The sequence below is a fragment of the Adiantum capillus-veneris genome, chromosome 6 (assembly GCF_014529385.1).
Source record: "Adiantum capillus-veneris isolate H3 chromosome 6, ASM1452938v2, whole genome shotgun sequence".
In the NCBI taxonomy this organism is placed as follows: Eukaryota; Viridiplantae; Streptophyta; class Polypodiopsida; order Polypodiales; family Pteridaceae; genus Adiantum; species Adiantum capillus-veneris.
The window spans coordinates 166,227,346-166,248,778 of record NC_140936.1 but is presented as its reverse complement, the minus strand read 5'-3'; the positions used below and the strand labels follow the sequence as shown (position 1 = coordinate 166,248,778).

Genomic DNA, 21,433 nt, shown 5'->3' with positions numbered 1-21,433 from the left:
ACCCACCCACCCACACACACACACACACACACGCACATACCCTTATGTGAGATTCACACAATGTCTCGGATGCTTCTTGGCATGCCACACGTGTCTTCAATCATCCTAGACTTGCTTGCAAGAGATACCCCTTTTCTAGCGCATCCAGGCGTACTTCTCCAGTTCTGCGTACCCTATCAACTCACCGCACGAACATGCAATAAGATTCTTGCATGAAGGATGACCGCCGACGAGCTCTCACCCTCCCTCAATGTGTCTCTTTTGGCCTTGGCTTGAAAAGATAGGATGTCTCAATGTTTAAAGGCCTGAACTGCAACAACTTTCTCTCTATCTATCGTAAGGGCAATATGCTACAACCATCTACACAGGTAGGTGCCCATGCACCTATTTAGAGTCTGGTCATGATTGGTGTTCATGCTTTGTATAGTGTATTTTGTCTTGACCAAACTAATGTATATTGATAGTACATGTGAATATTTTTTTAGCTCCATGCTTCTAAAAGTTGGGAGTTTTATAGGAAAATTGATTTATGTTGTGCATAAGAAACATAGAAACTATAAATATCTCATCTATTGTATTGTGGGTTTGTCAATATGTCTTCGCCTTAAATATCCCTTGGAGAATTTTGAGAAAGATGGCACCATTTTTTAAGAATAGCTCATTCTAAAGAGGAAAGGTTGCCCAAATTGGGTTGCGGTTACATGAGGATTCTCGCATATCATGAAGTATTATGATAATCAACATAAAGTTAACTAAATTTTGACTTTCTTGGGAACCTTCCGAGGAGATTTTTTGATTATCTAACATTGAGGTTCTTTGGAGAACGATGTGGAAATGAAAATTATAGATTGTGGGGACTTCATTTGAGTAATTTTCTTTTAGTGCATTGAAGTAGCTATGGAACCGTAAACCTCCCGTGGAGGGTCTCATTGTTGTGAGATGGAGTTAAAATGAAAATTTTGAAAATTTGTTCAAGTTTCAAAGGAGATGCTACCTGAATTTAGTCTAAGTGGTCCATATTAGTTTTTTTACCTTACCTACTTACCTTCTAAGATCCCTCTCTCTCTATTTCAAGCTGGTAAGCAAATGGTAACTCCTATCATGAACACACGGAGCTAGCTTTAGCTTATATGCACACCCAACCACTATGATACTTATGGCTTAGGTAGATCTCGGGCATAATTCCTAATGACTATTGATTCTCATTGATGTTTGAACATATGTGATATATTGGATTGTTAAAAGGAAATGCTTGCAAATTATCTTAGTCTTAAATCCTCTTTGAAGTCCAAAAAACACTCACACACTCAGCACAGTGAGGTATGAGTGGACAAGCTTCTACATTGAAAACCCTTCTTGGAAACATGGAAGCTATTGATACGTCCTTTGATGTCACATGTGCTTGATGTTGACAACAAAGATTTATCAAACAATGGCAAGTCAAAGAATGGTCTACAACAACAAACAATGACAAATTCCACAAGAGAGTCATCAACAACAATCAAAAGTAGCTCACACAATGCTTCAACATTGGCTACCTATTGTGGAAAACTCAAATTGCAATGGACCTTGAAAGCAAATCCATTATAAAGTCCACGCCACAAAGAGGATCAGTTCTACAAGCTCAGACACATCAAAATCTGTCATAATAATCAATATCTAATTCTCCTAAATGATTTTTTCATGTTAAATTGATCATTTAATATGGGGAAGTGCCAGGGGAGAAAAAGCTAGAATATTGGTTAAGCTAGCAGACCGGCCACAGTAGGGATCCAAAGGAGGGAAAATAGGGATCCAAAGGGGGGTCCATCTCAAAAGCGCTATGTGAAACAATGGGCTCAAAAGACCCTAAGGTTCAGCCCATTAAGACTTCCAAAATGCTATGGTTCCAAAATTCAAAGGTTTTGTCCAAAGGTCAAACATTAGGGGAATCGGATGCTTTGAGTGTGTCCCAAAAAGTCTTTGTCAAGCCCTACATAGGAGGGGGCGAGCCCAAGAAGTAGGAGATGAGAGAGAAACACCCACACACACTCACAAGCTTCCTTTGTACACAAGGGGAAAGAGGGACACATGTCAGCTCCCTGGGCTATATGCCCACAAGGTGTACTCAAATCCTATTGGATGGCCTTGGAGGTGGACCAATGAGAATTAGGCTAGAGTAAGTCTAGTTTAATTAATTTAAAAACACTTAATAAACGAACCAATAAGAATTAAGCTCTCTAGAAGACTATTGGACAGTCCCCCAAGGGGTCCAATGAGCATTCAGCAGCCCAATGGCTTGCCTGATTCTTATTGGCCAGGAGCCAAAGGGGTTCAATGAGAGTTTAGTTTCATTTATTAATTAACTAAAGCTCTCACAAAAGGGGAAAGGAGGACACATGTCAGAAGGCTATCACTTATGCTGTTTAATTTCCATTGGCTGAGCCTCTGGGGAGGTCCAATAGGGCCGTAGCATGAGTAATTAGCAAGGGAGGTCGACCAAGAGAGAGAGGGGGCTGATTTTTTCAAGGCATTATCACACACACACTCACACAATCTCATGTATGAAGTAAAGAAGACTCTCTCTCCTTCTCAAGCTTTAATGGAAAGCTTATCACCTACTCCAAGCTTGTGAGAAGGGAGGCCTACACCAACAACTCTTGGCTTTGTGATGCAAATCCAACCAAGATCCAAGATTCAATGCATGCTCATCTCCTCTACCATGCTAATTACTAAGCTAAGCAATGCTAATATGAGTGATTATGTGAGGAGATGTACATCTTTCTCGTAAGAATACTCCTTCTTCCTCTCAATCTACTCTCATACCCCGCTAGCTCTCACCATCTTTGAAGGTGTGTCAGGTCTTGGGTCTGAGACCGTGAGGGAATTGATGTTGTGTTTCATAAGTGTTTTGCGTAGTGTATGAAGTTTCCATCTTCATTGCACTAGCTAGTATTGAAGGAACACAAGAAATTGTATTGTAAAATGTCTCTCTTGATGGGAGAAACCATAATACAAGGCCTTTTGGAGGGGGGACCGGCTCCATGCAAATCATGTCCTCAACTATTGTCAATTGCTTAATTTCTCTCTCTTTTGAAGTATTGTTCATGCTATCTAACTAGGTGTTATGCTTTTTGTTGCTTTCTCCACCCAAGCACTCTTGTTAATCTCATTAGGAATCTATTCTAATGAAATGCTCACTATGTTCATGCTATTTTCCGCTACACACAAGTTACTAAGCCATTAAATGTTACAACATCCATCTTTACGGTGGCCAAGACTGGCAAGAAAGAGAAGACTGTGCAATGACAAGAAAAGTTGTCTCAATAATCAAAGATCAAGTCATATATCAACAACATGGCAGATATGAATCTCTCTAGAAAGAGGGAAGCGTCATCAACGCGATAAAGCACTTCCCAAGTTGAAGGCCAACCTTGAAGAAAAAGTTGAAGACAACCCTATGACAAAACTTCACAAGGTCGTGTCAAGGGACGACACAATTTTGGAAGGGGGTAATGTTAAGATACAAACCAAACGGAGGCCAGACACGTAGCCGGACACCACATTTATAGTCTATTATTTTGCCAAGCTAGTGTAGTGATACTCTCTATAAATCTTGATTCCAGAGTAGCAGGTCAATTCCTTGAGTTGTAATGCTGTCAAAAGTCCATGTGAACTGGCTACTTGCCATTTAGAATGCCCTAGGTATAAAGGTCAATAACTTTAATGTGAAAGGAGGCTTATCTTTAGAGAAGAAAGGAGCTCTAAAAACGTACGCTCTAGCTACGAAGCTGCTCCAACTTGTAATTGACCTTTCTAATGATTGGGTAATCCGTTTTCAAATTTAAAACTTGCATTGTGTTCCTCTTTCCTTGCTCTTTCATTTAATTGTAAGCATTGTCAGTTTTGTTGAGGTTCGTGACTACATGTTAGTGAGCTTAATCTTCATATTTGAGTGCTTAAATTACTATTTTTAGTTGTTTTGACCATAGGAGAGTGTTCATAGACCATAGGGAGACCTTTTTGGATAGTTTTGTTGCAGTTTTTAGGACCTTTTTCATGATGGATCGTGATTTTGGTACCTTGTCAGATTGCGACCAAACTTGGTAGGATAGTGTCTCTAGGTGTCATAGATCTCCTCCTAAAGTTTCATTGCATTTCAATTTCGTTTGAGTGCCGAAATGGCGTGACGACCTAGAGCTGTGAGAAAGGACATAGGCAAATTTCCTTGATCATTGAGTGTTGGTTTGCTTGTTGAGTTGATGTGTTTGCTTGTTAAGGTTCCCTTCTTGAGATTGACGATCTCAAAGAGTCTCCGTGCCCCATTCGAGTCACTTCCCTGAGTATTGATATTATGTTAGTACCAAAAAGCTATGCTACAGACGTCCATCGTGACGACCCGCTAACACATAGTTTAATGTTTACGACAATGGAGATCTATCTTTTGCAATCTTAAACCAAAGTATTCACCAATGAGCTCACGAATAGAGGCATATGTGTTCAAGAAATGATAAGTGATTTCATTTAAAAAGCAAAAGAAATTGCTTTTAGAGAACTTTGCGAGGTTAATTATGGGCATTTTTGGAATTTATCAAAATTGAAGGGCATTTTGGAAATTTTTGGCCGTATATGAGGGGTACGTTGGGGATTTTCACATATTTCGGTAATTTTTCATTAAATAATATAGTACGAAGGCCACCTGCCCCATCACCCACACGACGTTGTGTGCCCCTCCAGCAAGAAAGCATGTGGCAAGCTCTTATTAGGTGATGCAGGTGCAGCATCTAGGCTTGCTTTGGTGCGCTCTCTCTCTTGCTCTCTCACCTCCCCAACTCTCTCTTCCATAAGCTGACCTACCAGCCTTGCTCCGCCCCTTGTGCACCCTTCTGCATTGATGGCGGCATTGTTTTGCATCTCGTTGTCCGAAGGCGTGGCTTGGCACATGGATTGGAACGAGCAGATCAAGGCATCAAGAGCGGTGGATCATAGTTGCATACGCCAAAAGTTTGCGAGAGAGCAAACAACACGGACTGCATTTTCCCACTGCAATTGTGGAGGCAGTTGTATGTGATATAATATCTTGTTTACAAAAATTCCCACTGCTAGAAAAATACATTTTCCCTAACCAATGAAATAAGGGAAAACTTGAAATTCTCCCGATTTTAGGTCAAAATTTGAATCTTTTGCCAGTTCAGGACACTAAAACCTGTGTAAATTTTCATGTTTTTAACAATTTCAAGCTGATAAAATACACTACACCCTTGGTTTTTTCTAACACTAAATGGTACAACTATCCGTGCAATCCTTATTGTCCGCTTTCCACCAAAAGTAAGTGAAAATTTGATACTCACTTAAGGTCTACTTTCTTTCAAAACTAAGCAAAAATAGATACATAGTAACGATTTTGTGTTTAGTTCTTAAGTGAAAATTATTTGCTTTTAGCTTAGTTTGCCTTAATTTCCTCCTTATAAGAACAATTCTTTATTGGTCTTTCAAAAAAACCATGGCCTGAATCACATGTGTACCCTTATTCCACCAAGTAGGCCTGCCAATTTTGGTTTGGGGGTGTATTAAAAATATCTATTCTAGATACCTTGGCGAAATGCTTTTTGAATAAGGTGAGTTGAAACGAAGGTGGGAAATTTAACAGATGTCTCTCCTATTTAGGATATTTGTCTCTCTTTTCCTGAGGCTTTACAGGTCTATCTGTCTCTCTTTTCGGGCACGCGCGAGAGGAAGATGGCTTGATGAAGGTGGAGACATAGGTTGTATGCTGCTCGAGATGGGCGAGTACGAGGAGGCCAAGATAGGCATGCAGGCCACGGGCACGGAAAAGGGGCTTGTTAAGCACAGTGCTGCAGATAGGCTCCAAGTTCGGGGGGAAACTGCTACAAGTGGGTGTGAAGCAGAGCATAAGCAAGGCATAGCATGACAGGAAGGAGACAAAGACTGGTGCACAAGTGCTACTCAGAGGAACACGTAAACGGAGATGGAGACGAGTGTGCATGACAATGCTATTGAAAGCAAGAGCGAGTGATGGGTTGCAAACACTCTCTCTCTCTCTCTCTCTCTCTCTCTCTCTCTCTCTCTCTCTCTCTCGTAGGTGAATTGGGCAGTTCGTGGAGCCAGAGGATGTATGATGCTAGGCCGGTAGCGATTGAGGCGCAGGTACGATGAGGCCGGTGGGAGCTCATTGTGCAGGTGAAGGGGGATGGGGTTCTGTGAGGGCTTGTCTCCGTCTCGTATTGAAAAAAACAAGGCAGGTGAATGAGGATGCCATGAGGGCTTCTTTCCATTGCGTGCGGGGCAAACCAAGGGAGGGTGCAACCATGACTCAGTGTTGTTATGTGTGTAACCGTGATGAAGGGGTTGGGAGGGAGCACGATGCACTGCAAGCGGAGCTTTGAGGAGGTGGTGTGAGTGTGACGAGGCTCGTGGGAACATCTGAAGATTTAAGTGTTAGAGGCTTGCCAGAGGGAGGAGAAAAGAATCTCAAAAGATTCCTATCAATAAAGGGTTGTAGACCGAATAATATAGGATCATGGAAGCCAAGCAGTCCGTATAAACAAGCTTAGGCTAATTAGTTAGCATAAAGCATAGCCTTGAGTGGACCTTCGTCTTACATAAATCTACAACTCTTTTTGTGCAACTGCAAAAGAAGTGCCCCATTAAAATCTAAATGTATAGCAAAAGGAAAAACTTAAAGAATCTACCACAAAAGAAAGTGGCATATTTGGGTCTATTGCAATTTTGATTAATTAATTACATCGCAAGATTCCTACGCTAGCCTCTGCAAAAGGAAAAGTCTTCCACTGCCGTTGTTCCCACGTTGTCCCCCTCGCCTCGGTGCATAGCTTCCGCTCCACCTTCCGCCAATCTCGCATGCATCTCGCTCCCTCGTTCTGGACTGTGTCAGTCTCCATTGTGTCCTCATCACATTTCCGCTCCAGACCCATGCGCCTCCATTGTCTTGGCAGGCAAGGCTCGTATTTGCAACTCCTGCAGGTCCTCCTGCACGCGGCATTCTAGCCTTTTCCACCAGCGCAACATGGTGCTGCTCCAACTAGGCTTGCGTGTAGAGGAAATAGCACAAGAGGGAGAGAGAGAGGAGAGAGAGGAGCTTGCATAGCCATTTTCACTCATGTGGTGTGTGCGCCCACCCCACCCGTCGTGCTCGTCAGCCTTGCGTTGGGAGACACTGCCCTCAACCGCCTCTGCAATCACCCTCCTGCCAGATGCCCCATCTTCGTGTTGACGAGATAACACATGCTCTGGCTGCCTTGGAGAGCATAGAAGACCTTGCAGTCGCGAGCATCTGTGCGCGCTGACCCCTCTCTCTGCTCTTCTCTCCACGTCCCTCTCTCTGCCGTCCCCTCAATCACTTCACACCTTAATTACTTCGTCCGGGTGCCTGCACACGTGCCCTCGCTCGACACAGCCCCCTTTGCCCTCTTCCATTTTGTTTTGGTTTTGTACATTCAGCAAGACAACTTTCTCTTCGACTTTCCCTTTTTCATTTAGATAAGCCCAAGCATCTCCTCTGATTCCTATAAAAAGAAATGGGAAAAAGATTACAGGCACATACTTTTTTTGTGCCATTGCAAACCATACCTTCTGCTTTTTTTTCCCAAACTCACAATAGTCAGTGGGTATATAAATTAAGAAACCAACAATTACAGTGAGAGCCATGCTCCCACATACTCTTTAATTGTGCCATTGCAAACCATACTTTTTTTATCCCGGAACTCACAATATTCAGTGGATATATAAATTAAGAAACCACCAGTTACAATGAGAGCCATTCTACCACATACTCTTTAATTGTGCCATTGCAAACCATACCTTTTTTTTTTTCCAAACTCACAATAGTCAATGGGTATATAAATTAAGAAACCAAAACAATTACAGTGAGAGCCTCCCACCAACCCATGGCATCAAAAAGCATCCAAGTCACAAAGAGCTAGACACATCAGTTTTGATAAAGGGTGCGGTGCCACCCTGTACCTATACGTCCTTTCTAGCTAAGGTAAATACAAACAAGCTTGTAATTGATAGATTGATAGTGTTGGTCTTGAGACGTTAACAATATGGATGGATGGAATCTTTGGAGGTCAGAGTCTCAATGACAGGATTGCCAAGCATCTCTTGCATTCCGATTGCAAGATTTCCAAGCATCTCTTGCATACCAATTGGTTGGCACTCTGTCTCTTTGATATCTCAACCCACTATCACGAGCATCTTTCATTGGCTTGATGGGGTTTGAAGGAGGCTTGGCATACCCTCATGAGACGGACAGCTCGTCCCTTCAACCACCTCCTCGCAAATCACCTCCTAGTCATTGGTCTTTCCTTTTGGCGGAGTGTCACCCGTAGGGAGCACGACATTCGTGGTGACACGCCTCCAAGTTAATCTAACCACCGGATTACGAACAGCTTTTGGCTCGAGGCAATCCCTAGCAAAGTGACTTATTCTACACCATTTGTAGCAGGCATTTGGAAACGAGGCAAATACGAACTCTTGTCGAAAGGCACCAAATCTACCCATATGAATGTCCAAATATTTGGGAACATCAGCAAGCCCATTGGGTATTTTTTCCCGCGAGTCCTCTCTGTTCGTAAGCTCGTCAGCACAACTACGCCAAAGAGTGACCCTTGGGTCTTATTTTAAAGGCCCTTGGCCATGGAAAAGCAATTACATGAAAGCTTCAAACTTGAAAGCTTTAGGTCCGAAAAGCTGGCAACATGAAACACAAAATTTCGTATGTTGTGCCACATCAACATGCCAGTGCAAATTGCAACGTCCCATACAACTGCCCGCCAGCCTTTTTAATCTCCTAGTGTCCCTTGGGACCTTGTCATCAGGTGCCCATAAGTTGGAACAACTCATAACTTTGGGTCTCATCAATTCAGCATGCCACTTCATCATTTTGTGTGCCAGTCCCTAGCAAAGTGACTTATTTTGCAACATTTGTAGCAAGCATTGGGAAACGAGGCAAATACCAACTCTTGTCAAAACACACCAAGTCTACCCATATGAATGTCCCAATATTTGGGAACATCAGCAGGCCCATTGCAAACCATACTTTGTAGTCAAGACTAAGGTATCCGATCCTATTGAGCTTCTCCATCACGCATGCCCCTTGTGTAGAGAGTGAGAGACAAAGCATAACAAGGACGCCCATTGCAAACCATACTTTGTAGTCAAGACTAAGGTATCCGATCCTATTGAGCTTCTCCATCACGCATGCCCCTTGTGTAGAGAGTGAGAGACAAAGCATAACAAGGACGCGTCAATGACTCTGCAAGACGAGCTTGACTTACAAATAGTATGAACAAAAACAAGCATTGCACCTGTTACCTCTACAATGCAAACTCTCCATTGTTTGTTCCACCTATGAAAGAAGGCAACAAGAGGGAGGGGACACACACACACAAAGAAAGAGGATTGTGCTTTTCTTTTTCCCATAAAAAAAGAGAACGCAAGCATGAGGGAGAGAGTGGTTGGTAGCTGTTGGCAAATCACAACGTGTGCCCGCACACACACAAGGGGAGGGTGGTGGGTGTTGTTTGTCTCGGGCAATAGGACCACTACACAAAACGTCCAGCTTTTCATTTAGAAATATGGTTCGTTTTGGGGACTAAAAAATGAATAGGAACAGAGAGCAAAGTTTTTCAAAAGACTCAAAAGCATCATGGATGCGTCTGTTATATCAAGTCCAGCTCATATCCAACCAAATACAATCTAAACCTTGAAACTCAATATACATACCTTCATCTAAACTTATAAATGGAGAGTTTACAAACATAAAGAAAGACAAAATAAAGCTCAAAAATAAATGAACTAAGGAACTAAGTTACTATGCAGAGGAAACCGAAAGAAGACTCTTAACTAAGTTGTTAACCAAAAAACTTAGAAGTTAGAAGTTACAGAGAATTAAGTGGGTTTTTCAGATTCTCACTTCTATAAAACTTACTTATAACTATATGCTCATCTCATATGAGGGCCATAAGCCTCATAAGACTTATTAGACATGCACTGTTGAATTCTTGCAATCTTCTCCTTTGCCATCGCCAGCTTCTCGTTTTCTTTCACCAACTTACCTGTAAATGGCAAAGACCACGCTGCAGAGAGTCGTTTGATTTCTGCACAGCTCTTCACGACCTCCCTTTCATACGCTGAAAGCACCAAAGCCGCATGGTATTCCCGACAACGGCAAGATTTGAGTACACCTTGCCCTCATACAGCATAATGCAAGGTTCGGAGAGTACGTTGTCTACGTCAGGGACATAGTAACCCTTCATGCTGAGAGTGATGCCCTTCACCAATGGCACGCCATTAGACCCCTGCCACTAAAAGCATGTACCAAAAGCCAACATCATTGAAATCCATGTCTTGATTCTCAAACCTGGCATGCTTGCTTGCGAACTCCTTTGTTAAATCCATTTCTTTATTGCAGAGCTTATCATTCCGATACTCAGTTGTGTGTGTCCCCTGGAGGTACAGACACTCCTCCACATCCAAGTGATGCATATCTGGGTGGGTACTGATGAACTTTCTCAGAGCCTCCCTTGTCTCCTGCGGGCTTGGAGGATAATACTGAACAAGTTTAGCTCTGATACTGGTATCATTGTTGGAAAGTAGCCTGCTACTCTGCTCGGATGCCACCAAGATGACCAGGATGTCCTTTTGATCAGCTTCTGTCGTAGCCCATGAAACAAGCTGTAAAACATCTGCTTGATCCATCTTATCAATATGGTCAACTATGAAGACTAGATGCTTCCGTCTTAGTATTCTGACCCACCAAGACAAGCTGCTAAGGGTTTCCAATCTTGACGCTGGATTTGAGAGTATCCATGACATAAAAATGAGAGACATACTATTGTATCTTCAATCAATAGTTGCCCGTATGGCTTTAATTGAATTTTTTGCAGCCCCGTTGACATAAATGGCTGCCCCTCTATCCCTTGTAGCATCACATAACTGTGTGGTCTTACTGACTCCAGGATTTCCAATCACTGCGTAGAAAAATCCATATGGAGGGCTGTTCAGCAGAGCTTTAATATCCATATACTCCGAAGGGATCCATAGAGCACTTTCCCCATGACTCTGGCGTGGGGCATCTCCCCGGCATGCCAGATATACACAGTAAGTCTCATTCACAAGCAGCCCCGTGAAAACAGCATACCAGAATATGGCAGACTTCCAAAGACCTCCTAGATCCTCAGGCCTCCATCCTTTCTCTCGGCCTACGGAGGAGGACCCTTGGGGTGGGCCAGTAGGGGATGAGAGAAGAGTAGAGGAGGAGGACGATGTGAGAGTAGTAGAGGAGGAGGACGATGTCAGAAGTAGATAGCAGCTGTCTGTGGCAAGCGCAAAGAGAGGCGAGACTGGACACGGGCACTGAATGTTATAATCCGCCTCAGCAGTGCCATGACACCTGATCTCTCTGCAGTTCAAAGTGCTTGCAAACTAGAGCTTTTTTTTTAATTATCGTTTTGGGTGGTCAAATATGATGTATGGGACCAAAAGATACATGTGATGAACTAAATGTGAGAAGCAGTTTCAAAATTAGAAGGTGAATTCTTTCCAATCTAATTCATCACAAATATGAATGTGTTCATGATGCTCAATAAAAAGTCTACCAAGTATTACAAACCATCAAGTTTGCAATTCTTGAAGTTTAGTATGAATTATGCTCTTTTTTTTCCCAGTAAAAGCATCAGAATTTGTATTAAGAGGGAGAGATCAAAAGCCATTTGAACAGGTCAAAAAGCTGACAGTATCGGTGTCTCATACGGAAAATGCCCTAGGTGTCAATGGCAAGAAGATGACATTCCTCATCTGTTCAAAGATTTGGGCTTTATTCCCTCTTTGGGCTTTGTTCCCTCTTGGAGTCGGTTAGTCTTAGGGAATTCCATAAATCAGCTTTTGGAGGGAGAGATGCAACAGATTGTTTGATCAAGCTTACCAAAGTATGAGAGTTCTTTTTCTGGTTTGAACTTGCAGACAAGTTGAAGCTTGAGAAGTGCCGACTCTGCAATATCAACAATCAGCACGATAGAGTCAAACGAATGATAATCGACACTAAAGTTGTAGATGCCAAGATGGCCGGACAAATTGCCAATGCTGAGAGACTTATTTCTCAAATTGACGATGTTATTCAAGCCTTGCCTTGAGGTGTTTCTGATCCAATTTGAGAACAACTATTTTTGTATGCCTCTCTTAGGACATCAACTATGTAGCTTGGGAGTGTACCGTCCTTTTGGATATTGTAATATTTTGACGTATGCTCTTGAGTCTTGAACATGTAGTTTTGTGTGCCAAAGAACTCTATGGCATGCGGTATTATTCAAGACGTTGATCTGGGAAAACAAACTCATGACGAGATTGTTAATCAAATTTTGTTGGGGAGAGAGATGTATATTTTTTATTATCATCCTGGATGGACAAATATGACCTGTAGGACCAAAGGTACATGTGATTTTTTTATTATCGTTTTGGGTGGTCAAATATGATGTATGGGACCAAAAGATACATGTGATGAACTATATGGATAAGTGACTCTCAATGCTCAAGGATTATGTGACCAGACACAGTGGAGATCCCACGCTATGGCTGGAGCAGAATGTATGTAGGTATAGGTCATGGCTGAAAATGTGAGAAGCAGTTTCAAATTAGAAGGTGAATTCTTTCCAATCTAATTCATCACAAATATGAATGTGTTCATGATGCTCAATAAAAAGTCTACCAAGTACTACAAACCATCAAGTTTGCAATTATTGAAGTTTAGTATGAATTATGCTCTTTTTTTCCCCTAGTAAAAGCATCAGAATTCGTATTAAGAGGGAGAGATCAAAAGCCATTTGAACAGGTCAAAAAGCTGAGAGAATCGGTGTCTCATACGGAAAATGCCCTAGGTGTCAATGGTAGGAAGATGACACTCCTCATCCGTTCAAAGATTTGGGCTTTATTCCCTCTTTGGGCTTTGTTCCCTCTTGGAGTCGGTTAGTCTTAGGGAATTCCATAAATCAGCTTTTGGAGGGAGAGATGCAACAGATTGTTTGATCAAGCTTACCAAAGTATGAGAGTTCTTTTTCTGGTTTGAACTTGCAGACAAGTTGAAGCTTGAGAAGTGCCGACTCTGCAATATCAACAATCAGCACGATAGAGTCAAACGAATGATAATCTCGACACTAAAGTTGTAGATGCCAAGATGGTCGGACAAATTGCCAATGTTGAGAGACTTATTTCTCAAATTGACGATGTTATTCAAGCCTTGCCTTGAGGTGTTTCTGATCCAATTTGAGAACATCTATTTTTGTATGCCTCTCTTAGGACATCAACTATGTAGCTTGGGAGTGTACCATCCTTTTGGATATTGTAATATTTTGACGTATGCTCTTGAACATGTAGTTTTGTGTGCCAAAGAACTCTATGACAAGCCTAGGACTTGAGACATGTTACAAAGAGGAAACCAAGATACCAAGCTACCACTTGGGTGATAAACACTACAAGAGGTTGTGTGCTCTTGTGACGTTGTTAGCGACGGAAATACATTGGGTTTTTATAACCCCCGGCGTCGCTAAAACCGTCGCTACGAGCGTCGCTATAGGCGTCGCTATAGGCGTCGCTATGAGCGTCGCTATATAGCGACGCCTATAGCGACGTTTACACAGAAGACTATAGCGACGCTACAGAGCCATAAATAGCGACGCTTATAGCGACGCCCGAGAGAATTTTTTTTTGGTGGCAGGGCATTGAATGCCCTGCCACCCATCAACCATATTGTACTTGATTCACTTTTTAAAAAAAGTGCAAAGGTAGATAATAGACCCAAAATAGTCACCCACAAGACGCATTGTTTGCAAAATTGACAATTGTACACATCATAGGCAAAATGAATTGATTGGCAAATGTAATAATGACAATTGTACAACATCATAGGCATAAAGAATTGATTGGCAAAAGGAACTGCGGTGACAAATGTAATAATATACATGGTTCAAAAAGACGTATAAAGTCGGTCTCATGATACATAAGCTATGAGAAACCCTAAACTAATGCTATCTAGCTACGGCTAAACTGACGTCGTCTAGTCAGACGTCTCATCGCGTCCAAGCGGCGTATCTGTCGGATTCTGCAAAAAAAGACAATAAGACAGCTTTCAGTAAGTATAAACATATAACGACATTTATAAAACAATACAAAAAATAAAAAAGAGTAAACCCTAATACTAACCATGCCGCCGCGAGAACTGAGAATGTCCATCAAGGCGTTTAAGCCCTTCCTGCCTGCGTACTCGCGCTCGTACGGTGTGGGATCACGTCCTGTCATCGACCACTGTCAAAACATACAAAGATTTCATTATGTTAGAACTAAAAAACTCATAAACCCTAAACTATCGAACATGCATAAAGAGCAATGTAAAAAGACTTACAAAATCGGCCTCAAATGATGCCCATCCACCGCTCCCCAAGTGGTGCGAGCTCCCTACCTCTACTCGCGCTCTGGCTGCATCCTTTTGTTGCTTCCACTTGTCGGGATTCTCGCGCGCTGCTTTCTTCGCATTCTTCCAATCTTCTTTGGCCAGCCAATCTGGCCTATTCCACCCATTCTTGATTGCTTTTTGCACTTCGGAACGCTTGTGTTTGCAGTATTCGCGCATTCGAATCTTCATCAGGTCTTCATTGAAGCGTTGATCCCGTGTTGGAACGGGAAACTCATCATGAAGTATGCTGATGACTCTGTTTTTTAAATCACTTGGTACTTCACTCCATTTGTTTAGTATGTAGTGTCTAAACAGCTGAGAGCAAAGACCACGCATGCGCGAGATCACCTTCTTGCCGTCATCATCCATGATGATGCCGCCGCTGATGTCGACGGAGTAAGGCAAGCCCTCTGGCCGGTGACGCGTGAACCTGGGTGTCCCGGCAGGGGTCTCTAGCGGCGTGTCGATGGGGGTACGGACGTCAGGTGTCTCCACCGGCGTCTGGGCCCCGAAGCGAGGAGTGTCGAGTGGGGTGGCTCCTGGCGGAGTAGGTAGAGGTGTGTAGCTTCTAGGAACAGTCAGCCGTGCAAAACCTGGCGTAGATGGCGATGCTGTGGCTGGTGTGGGGGCGGGCAAAGAAGGGGAGGGTAAAGAGCCTCGTCAAACACGAGGCGGTGTGGAGGCATCGGTGGCGTAATCCCCACAACAACCGCCACCGCCACCACTAGAGCGCCGGTGTCTAGACGAGTGTGAAGCTCGTCTCGTCGGCGCCGAATGCTCCGAAAGAGAGGGAGATGCGGATGGTGTAGGAACGCGCGATGATGCGCCAGAGCGATGACGCTCCACGTACCACTGTCTCTGCTGCGGTGACAAAGAAGAAAGAAACTCCTCATCATCCATACCTGCATTAAACACACGAATATTTAAACTTAATATTGAATGAATAGAGTAGACAATGACGCAAAGACCATTAAATACGATGACGTAATGACGCATATAAATACAATGACGCAATGAATCGAGTGATAGAAGAGGCAAGTCGAAAACTCAGAATTTTCAATCAAAAGATGTGAGCGCGAGTAGAAAAGAGCGTTATACACCATGGAAGGTACTTAGAGAGCCAGAGCTTTTACAACACGGAGCAAAATTTTTCAAATACAATATTTGTGGCTTTAAGAGATCTCTCTCTCATCCTCGCATAACTCAGCATAACTTCCTATATCTATATAGAGCTCTCCGTTTAAACACATATCCTCTGTTTCATTTTGTAGCTCCTCTGCATGCACCCCATATAGAGTAGTAGCATCTTGATGCTCGTCTGGCACCACCGCAGCGGCTTCTGATTGAGCATCTTCTCTGATCTCCTCCATTGATGTCGTTGTGATTGGCACATGGTAGCCTTCATACGTCCTTGCACTACGAGGGGCTACCTCTATGACGTACCACCAGTTTGATGTAGACTTTGTAGGATGAAATATTACCTGCCAGAGCCACATAACTTACATGAGAGCTTTCAAGCACATAACTTGTAAAAGGGGGATGTTAACTATTTACATACTTACTTGTTCGCAATGCTCGGGTAGTACGAAAGTGTCTCTTAGGTCAGTCCATTTCTTAGTAGAGTCCACCTCAAGAAAACCAGACTCTCCTCTATGCACAGTAGCGTTGCGACCCTCCATGATTATCTTGAACCATTGCACGTCGAACAAGTCGACAAAAAATCCTCTGTAATCGATCCTCAAAATCTCTTGCAGCGTGCCGAAGTAAGTGAGTTCCGCCACCACAGGATCTGCATCAGAGGAACGTCGTCGACTAGACTGTTCAAATTTTGCCATGATTCCACAATCTTGAGTAAAACGCTTTTTGTCGATTCGTTCCACCCTAAAATGTCGACCTTTACACCATGCTGCTGTGTATGACTTATACTACAACGAACAAAGATTATGAGTGGCCGTTCAAACGTTATTAAATAAAGTCACTTGCTAGTCGTACATTGCAAACTTACCTTGGTCGCACAACCCCGAGAGTACTCCCACTCTTCTTCAGTCACTTCGTCACCGCATTGTTGTGCGCTGTGACGCTGTGTCACTCCATCCAAACTTTGCCTGCATGTTGAGAAGAACCAGGAGTGCTTTCAATCTAGACATACGTGCTCCATTATACAATGGCGTATCGGCTTCACTTTTCATATCATCATAGATAAGCCTTTTTGAATCCATGATCGTCTCGATCATTTCATCAATCTCGGGCTCAAACATTGCCTCGTTGGGAATGTGCTCTGCATGATCATCCCCCGATCTGGCAGAGGCTACATCTTGTGGCCTCACATATGCTGCTTGACCAAAGTGCCTGCGAACACGTCTATTGGGTTGCAAGATTGCTGCTTGTTGGCCAGCGTCAGAGTCCGACGAGTTATAATTGGCAACAACTCGATCTATAATAGATGGATCGAACTCGCCAAATTCGCGAACGTGCTGCAAAGAAACACGTCTTGTCCGTCGCACAGCATGCTTGCATTGATTACAAGGACATAAGACCCTCGTTGAGAGATAGGTGTTTCGGTTGGACGGTCCCACATCCTCGTCGCTACTCATAATGAGGATAAAAGACTTATAACCTGGACAACAAATTTAATATTCTATTGGCATTCTTCATCTTATCTCTCTCTCTCTCTCTCTCTCTCTCTCTCTCTCTCTCTCTCTCTTTACCTCACATTCTCTAGTCATGTCCAATCCCCGCACACCTCGGTCTAGAGGTGCACGGAGATCAGAACCACCGGGTTATAATCTCGTCTTTATTGGTCAATACCTATACTTGTGGGTACAAGAAATCTACACACCCACGTCTATATGATACTGCATGTAGTGGACAAAACCCCTTTGCCTCTTCTCTAGCTGTAGCACTTCACTTCATCTTAACATCTTTTCACAGTAGATCTTTTCACTGTTCGTCTAACTCTAAACCCTAAACCGTAAGTAATTCTTGCGTGGACTCGATCTAACGTAAATAAGCGTAAATCTAACTAAAAATAAAGCTAAATCTAATTTAACGTAAGTCTAATGACTAGAGGTTGTCTAGATGGTCATTGTGTCGGGGATGTAGTGACTCTTGCCGCCCTGAAGATCCACCTTCTTCCCTATCTTCTGAAGACATTTCACCAGTACTTTTGGATCGACGGAGCCCACCATGAGTGAAGGCAGCAATACCCTATATTCCATTGAGGGCTTTCTTCACCCGCTTCATGCAGGCATCGCAGTCTATGGAGACCTAAATCTAATCTAATATAACGTAAATCTAAATCTAGCTTAAATAAACGTAAATCTAGTTAAAAATAAACCTAAATCTAATTTAATGTAAGTCTACATATAATTTAATCTTTAACGTCTTTTAAGATAGTTTCCTACAACGTTATAACTCTCTTCTTCTTGTGTGTGTGCGCGTGTGTGGATGTGTGTGCCAATAAAAAGAGATAAATGGTATAACCTTTCTATCACCCATGCCAAGTATGATAGATTGATTATGCCATTTCCCTCTTGAATAATAGGTCTTGAGTTCAACTCCTCGTCGGCTAGATCTTTAGGTCTTTTAATTTTAATTAGTTTCCTACGACGTTAAATTAGTTTCTCTCTCTTTCTCTCTCAATGTGTGTGCGTTTTTTTGGATCGTATGCATGTTTTCTCTCTCTTTTCCTCTCTCAATGTGTGCGTTTTTTGTTTATGCATGTTCTCTCTCTCTTTTCCTCTCTCAATGCGTGCGTTTTTTGTTTATGCATGCTCTCTCTCTCTTTTTCTCTCTCAATGTGTGTGTGCATTCTTTGTTTATGTATGTGTGTGTGCGTTTTTGTATTTGTTTGTACTCTCTCTCTCTCTCTCTCTCTCTCTCTCTCAAAAACACTATGTGTGTGTGTGTATGTGTGTGTGTGTGAGAGAGAGAGAGGGAGAGAGAAAGAGGGGAAGGGAACATGAGAATGAGGAGAGGGAAGGAGCATACCTGGCTCTCCTTCCTCTCCTCGTGTGTGTGTATGTGTGTGTGTGTGTGTGTGTGTGTGTGTGGAGAAGAAAAAGAGAGAGAGAGAGAGAGAGAGAGAGAGAGAGAGAGTGAGGGAGAGCGTTACCTGCTCCTTGCTTGAGGGCGCCGAAAAACTCAGATCTGAGATCTGAGTTTTTGGGCGCGCTCGGTTATTTTTTTACCCCACCCGGCGTCGCTATGAGCGTCGCTATAAGCGTCGCTATGAGCGTCGCAAATTTACAAAGAAATTTGCAACGCTCATAGCGACGTCGGGAATTTTTTTTTTGAGCGTCGCTGTGTGAGCGTCGCTAATATGAAGAGCCTCCTGTAGTGAAAGAACGAGAGAGACCAGAATAGCTGCTTAACTACCTTAACAACCTTATTAGCAGCTTCACACCCCATAATTGTGGCGTTCATGTCACCCGTATGACCCACCATGTCCCCAATAGAAGATTCACCTGCACGTTCAAGCACAAATAGCCTGATGCCACATCAATCGAGAAGAAAATTCTAAACACTAGAATGGTAACCTAACAGGACATAAAAGTGTCCTTTCAGGGTTTTGGGAAAAAATTCCAAAACCATAGTAGATCCACTCATTTTGAAAAATCCTTTCATGGGTTTATAGTTCAATAACTACTACATATGGAAAAAATGAGAAACTTGTAATTTTTCTCATCCCTTGGTTATTACAAGCCTCCAAAGTTGATGGACCAGTGCATTTTACCCAAAAGAGCAATTTCTTACGGTTGATTGCATATAAATAAGAGTGGGGATTTTTGTAGGACATGAGATAAAATGACCCGTTAACTTCAATGGGTTGGTTGACCAAAACATATGGTTTCTTTTACCTCACTAATTTTTTTTTGGGCAAAAAAATAGGTACAAAAAAGTTGCCTTTTTGCCATTCTGCGGACCTATCATCAAAGTTTCTATAGTCACGCTCAATACAAATACTATATAAATATTTTCTTAGCTCCCTTTGGGCCGTTGGATTCAAAAGGATCCATGGAGCATGTCAAAAGGATAATGGATCTCTTACAATTGGAACCTTGGGGGCAATGATAAAGTGCTAAATACAGCAAACATGAAAAAACCGGGTTTAGCATTATGACCTCTAGAAACCCATTGAAACTACTCAATATCTAGCCAAGTTTGTAGTCTATGATTTAGATATGGTTACTACCTACACAATACACATAATTGGCCTAAGAAACTAGCAATATTGAGAAAGTTATACATGCTACTCTAAAATGTATCGTATTCTTCAGCAATCAAAAAACTCAACCATCATCATATACTATGCTATATAGCATATTAGGTCCCCCAAAACTCAAGGAAGATTAGCTTTTTGTTATACATTACACTTACACAATCAAAATTGAATTTGGATATCAAGAAAGCCACCAAAAAAATCATAAAAGTGCTAATTTTGGCAAAAAAAAAGGATTATACAATTCTTGTAAATTGGTCATAACTTTCAATTTTAACACTTAGCTCTCCTTACAAGCATCAAAATATGTTGAGAATTATGAAGGCCTAACCTCTAGCCATCTAAACCTTACAAACATGAAGTTTAGAGTGGTATAGTTGCCAAAAATTGAAAAAAAGCCAAAAACAGGACCGTTTTTTCACAAAGTTTAGGTTCAAAAATGTTGTGCAAGAGTAAGGTTAATGGTGAGATCGATACTCAAACAAAATGCTAAGTTTTTTTTAGCTCATAAGGCAACTTTGTGGATATATAGCACCTAGAAATTCATTTTCATACTCTTCAAATAATTCAAGCAAAACGGTCACTTACCAGGACACAAAAGTGTCCAAGGACATAAAAGTGTCCTGTTATCATTCTAGTGACCATGAACTTGTAAATGTTATTGAAGTCTACGTGATCATATTTGCCACTTAAAATTGCATCCATGGCTCTCTAACCAATTTGGAGGGCTTTCATGCCAGCTTTTCATTAAAAGTGATACCTTGGTCACTCTGTATCTCCACAAAGGTCTCCAGCTTGCTATCAAATACGCATGACCGATTCCCATTCCAGAAGAATGTAACAGTCGAAAGCCTCTTGGGACGTCATTATCAACCAGATGTCCAAACTTCACTGTCTCATTGTCTCAAGCGCCCTAAACGATTAATTTCTAAATATATTGCATAGCCCTCCTTGGCATGAGGATTAACAAACAAAAAGTTGACTCGTCAGGCCTCTTCCAACTATACCTGCATGCAAAGGTCCAGAGTCCTTTCTTTGCGAATTATTCACCTAATGTTCGGTCAATTTCGGGAGGGCTCACCAAGTACTTGCTAGGGATCTTCAACTCACCATCATATTGAAGCATCCCCGCATAGTGAATTTTGGGCACACCCACCCTATCAAAGTTTGCATACTCGAGAGCTTTTGCCAACATGATCATTCTGTCTGCTCTAAAGTTTGAAGGTTACAACTGTATCACCATCAACAATTGGACCAACAGATTTTCCATTTTTGTCCACAATCACAAATGGAGGACAGTATTGGTCATTGAATTTTGGATTATCTGCCTTCAATTGCATGAGAGCTTCTATACCACTCTTGAACTTGTGAGGAGCTTCTCCAAGAACTTGTGCATCCCAGCCTCTTTTTATCAGATTCCAGTCATTCTATTTCACAAAGTCCCAACAAAAGTAACTCTTCAAGATTGCATTGCAGACCCAAATCAAAGTGAAACAATCAACAGCGGCAATTCCTATTGATCCTATCTTGGCTCTTAAGGTGTTTGCATGGATGCATTAAGACTCATATTGAAATCTTAGCAAGCTCTTTCAAACCAAAACGCAATTGTGGGTATTTGGTAATCACAAGGTACCTCATAGCGATCCATAGTTACATGCATACGCCCCCCTCCAGATGCCAGTGAGGCATCCACTCCTTGTTGTCGTAACTCTTCTAAATCTTTCTGGAGCAAAATATCTGTCATG

General features: G+C 42.2%; 1 protein-coding gene and 1 pseudogene across 2 annotated transcripts; both read right to left on the bottom strand.

Annotated features, from left to right (window-relative positions):
• Positions 1-9,868: 9,868 nt before the first annotated feature.
• Positions 9,869-10,993, bottom strand: LOC147456659 (uncharacterized). Of its 2 annotated transcripts, XM_086515528.1 has the most exons (2): positions 10,385-10,993; positions 9,869-10,295 (listed from the first exon to the last, which is right to left on the bottom strand). In XM_086515528.1, the coding sequence occupies exons 1-2, from the start codon at positions 10,852-10,854 to the stop codon at positions 10,277-10,279; spliced, it is 489 nt and encodes a 162-aa protein (XP_086371654.1). In that variant the 5' UTR covers positions 10,855-10,993; the 3' UTR covers positions 9,869-10,276. The 2 variants fall into 2 exon arrangements, with proteins under 2 accessions (XP_086371654.1, XP_086371653.1); XM_086515527.1 differs by having other exon boundaries at positions 10,180-10,993.
• On the bottom strand, positions 10,867-21,348 carry LOC147456658 (2,3-bisphosphoglycerate-independent phosphoglycerate mutase-like; annotated as a pseudogene).
• Between the last annotated feature and the right edge of the window lie 85 nt (positions 21,349-21,433).

Excerpts from the sequence above, each read along its gene's own strand:
- LOC147456659 (XM_086515527.1), bottom strand. The coding sequence starts at position 10,854 with ATGTCTCTCATTTTTATGTCATGGATACTCTCAAATCCAGCGTCAAGA.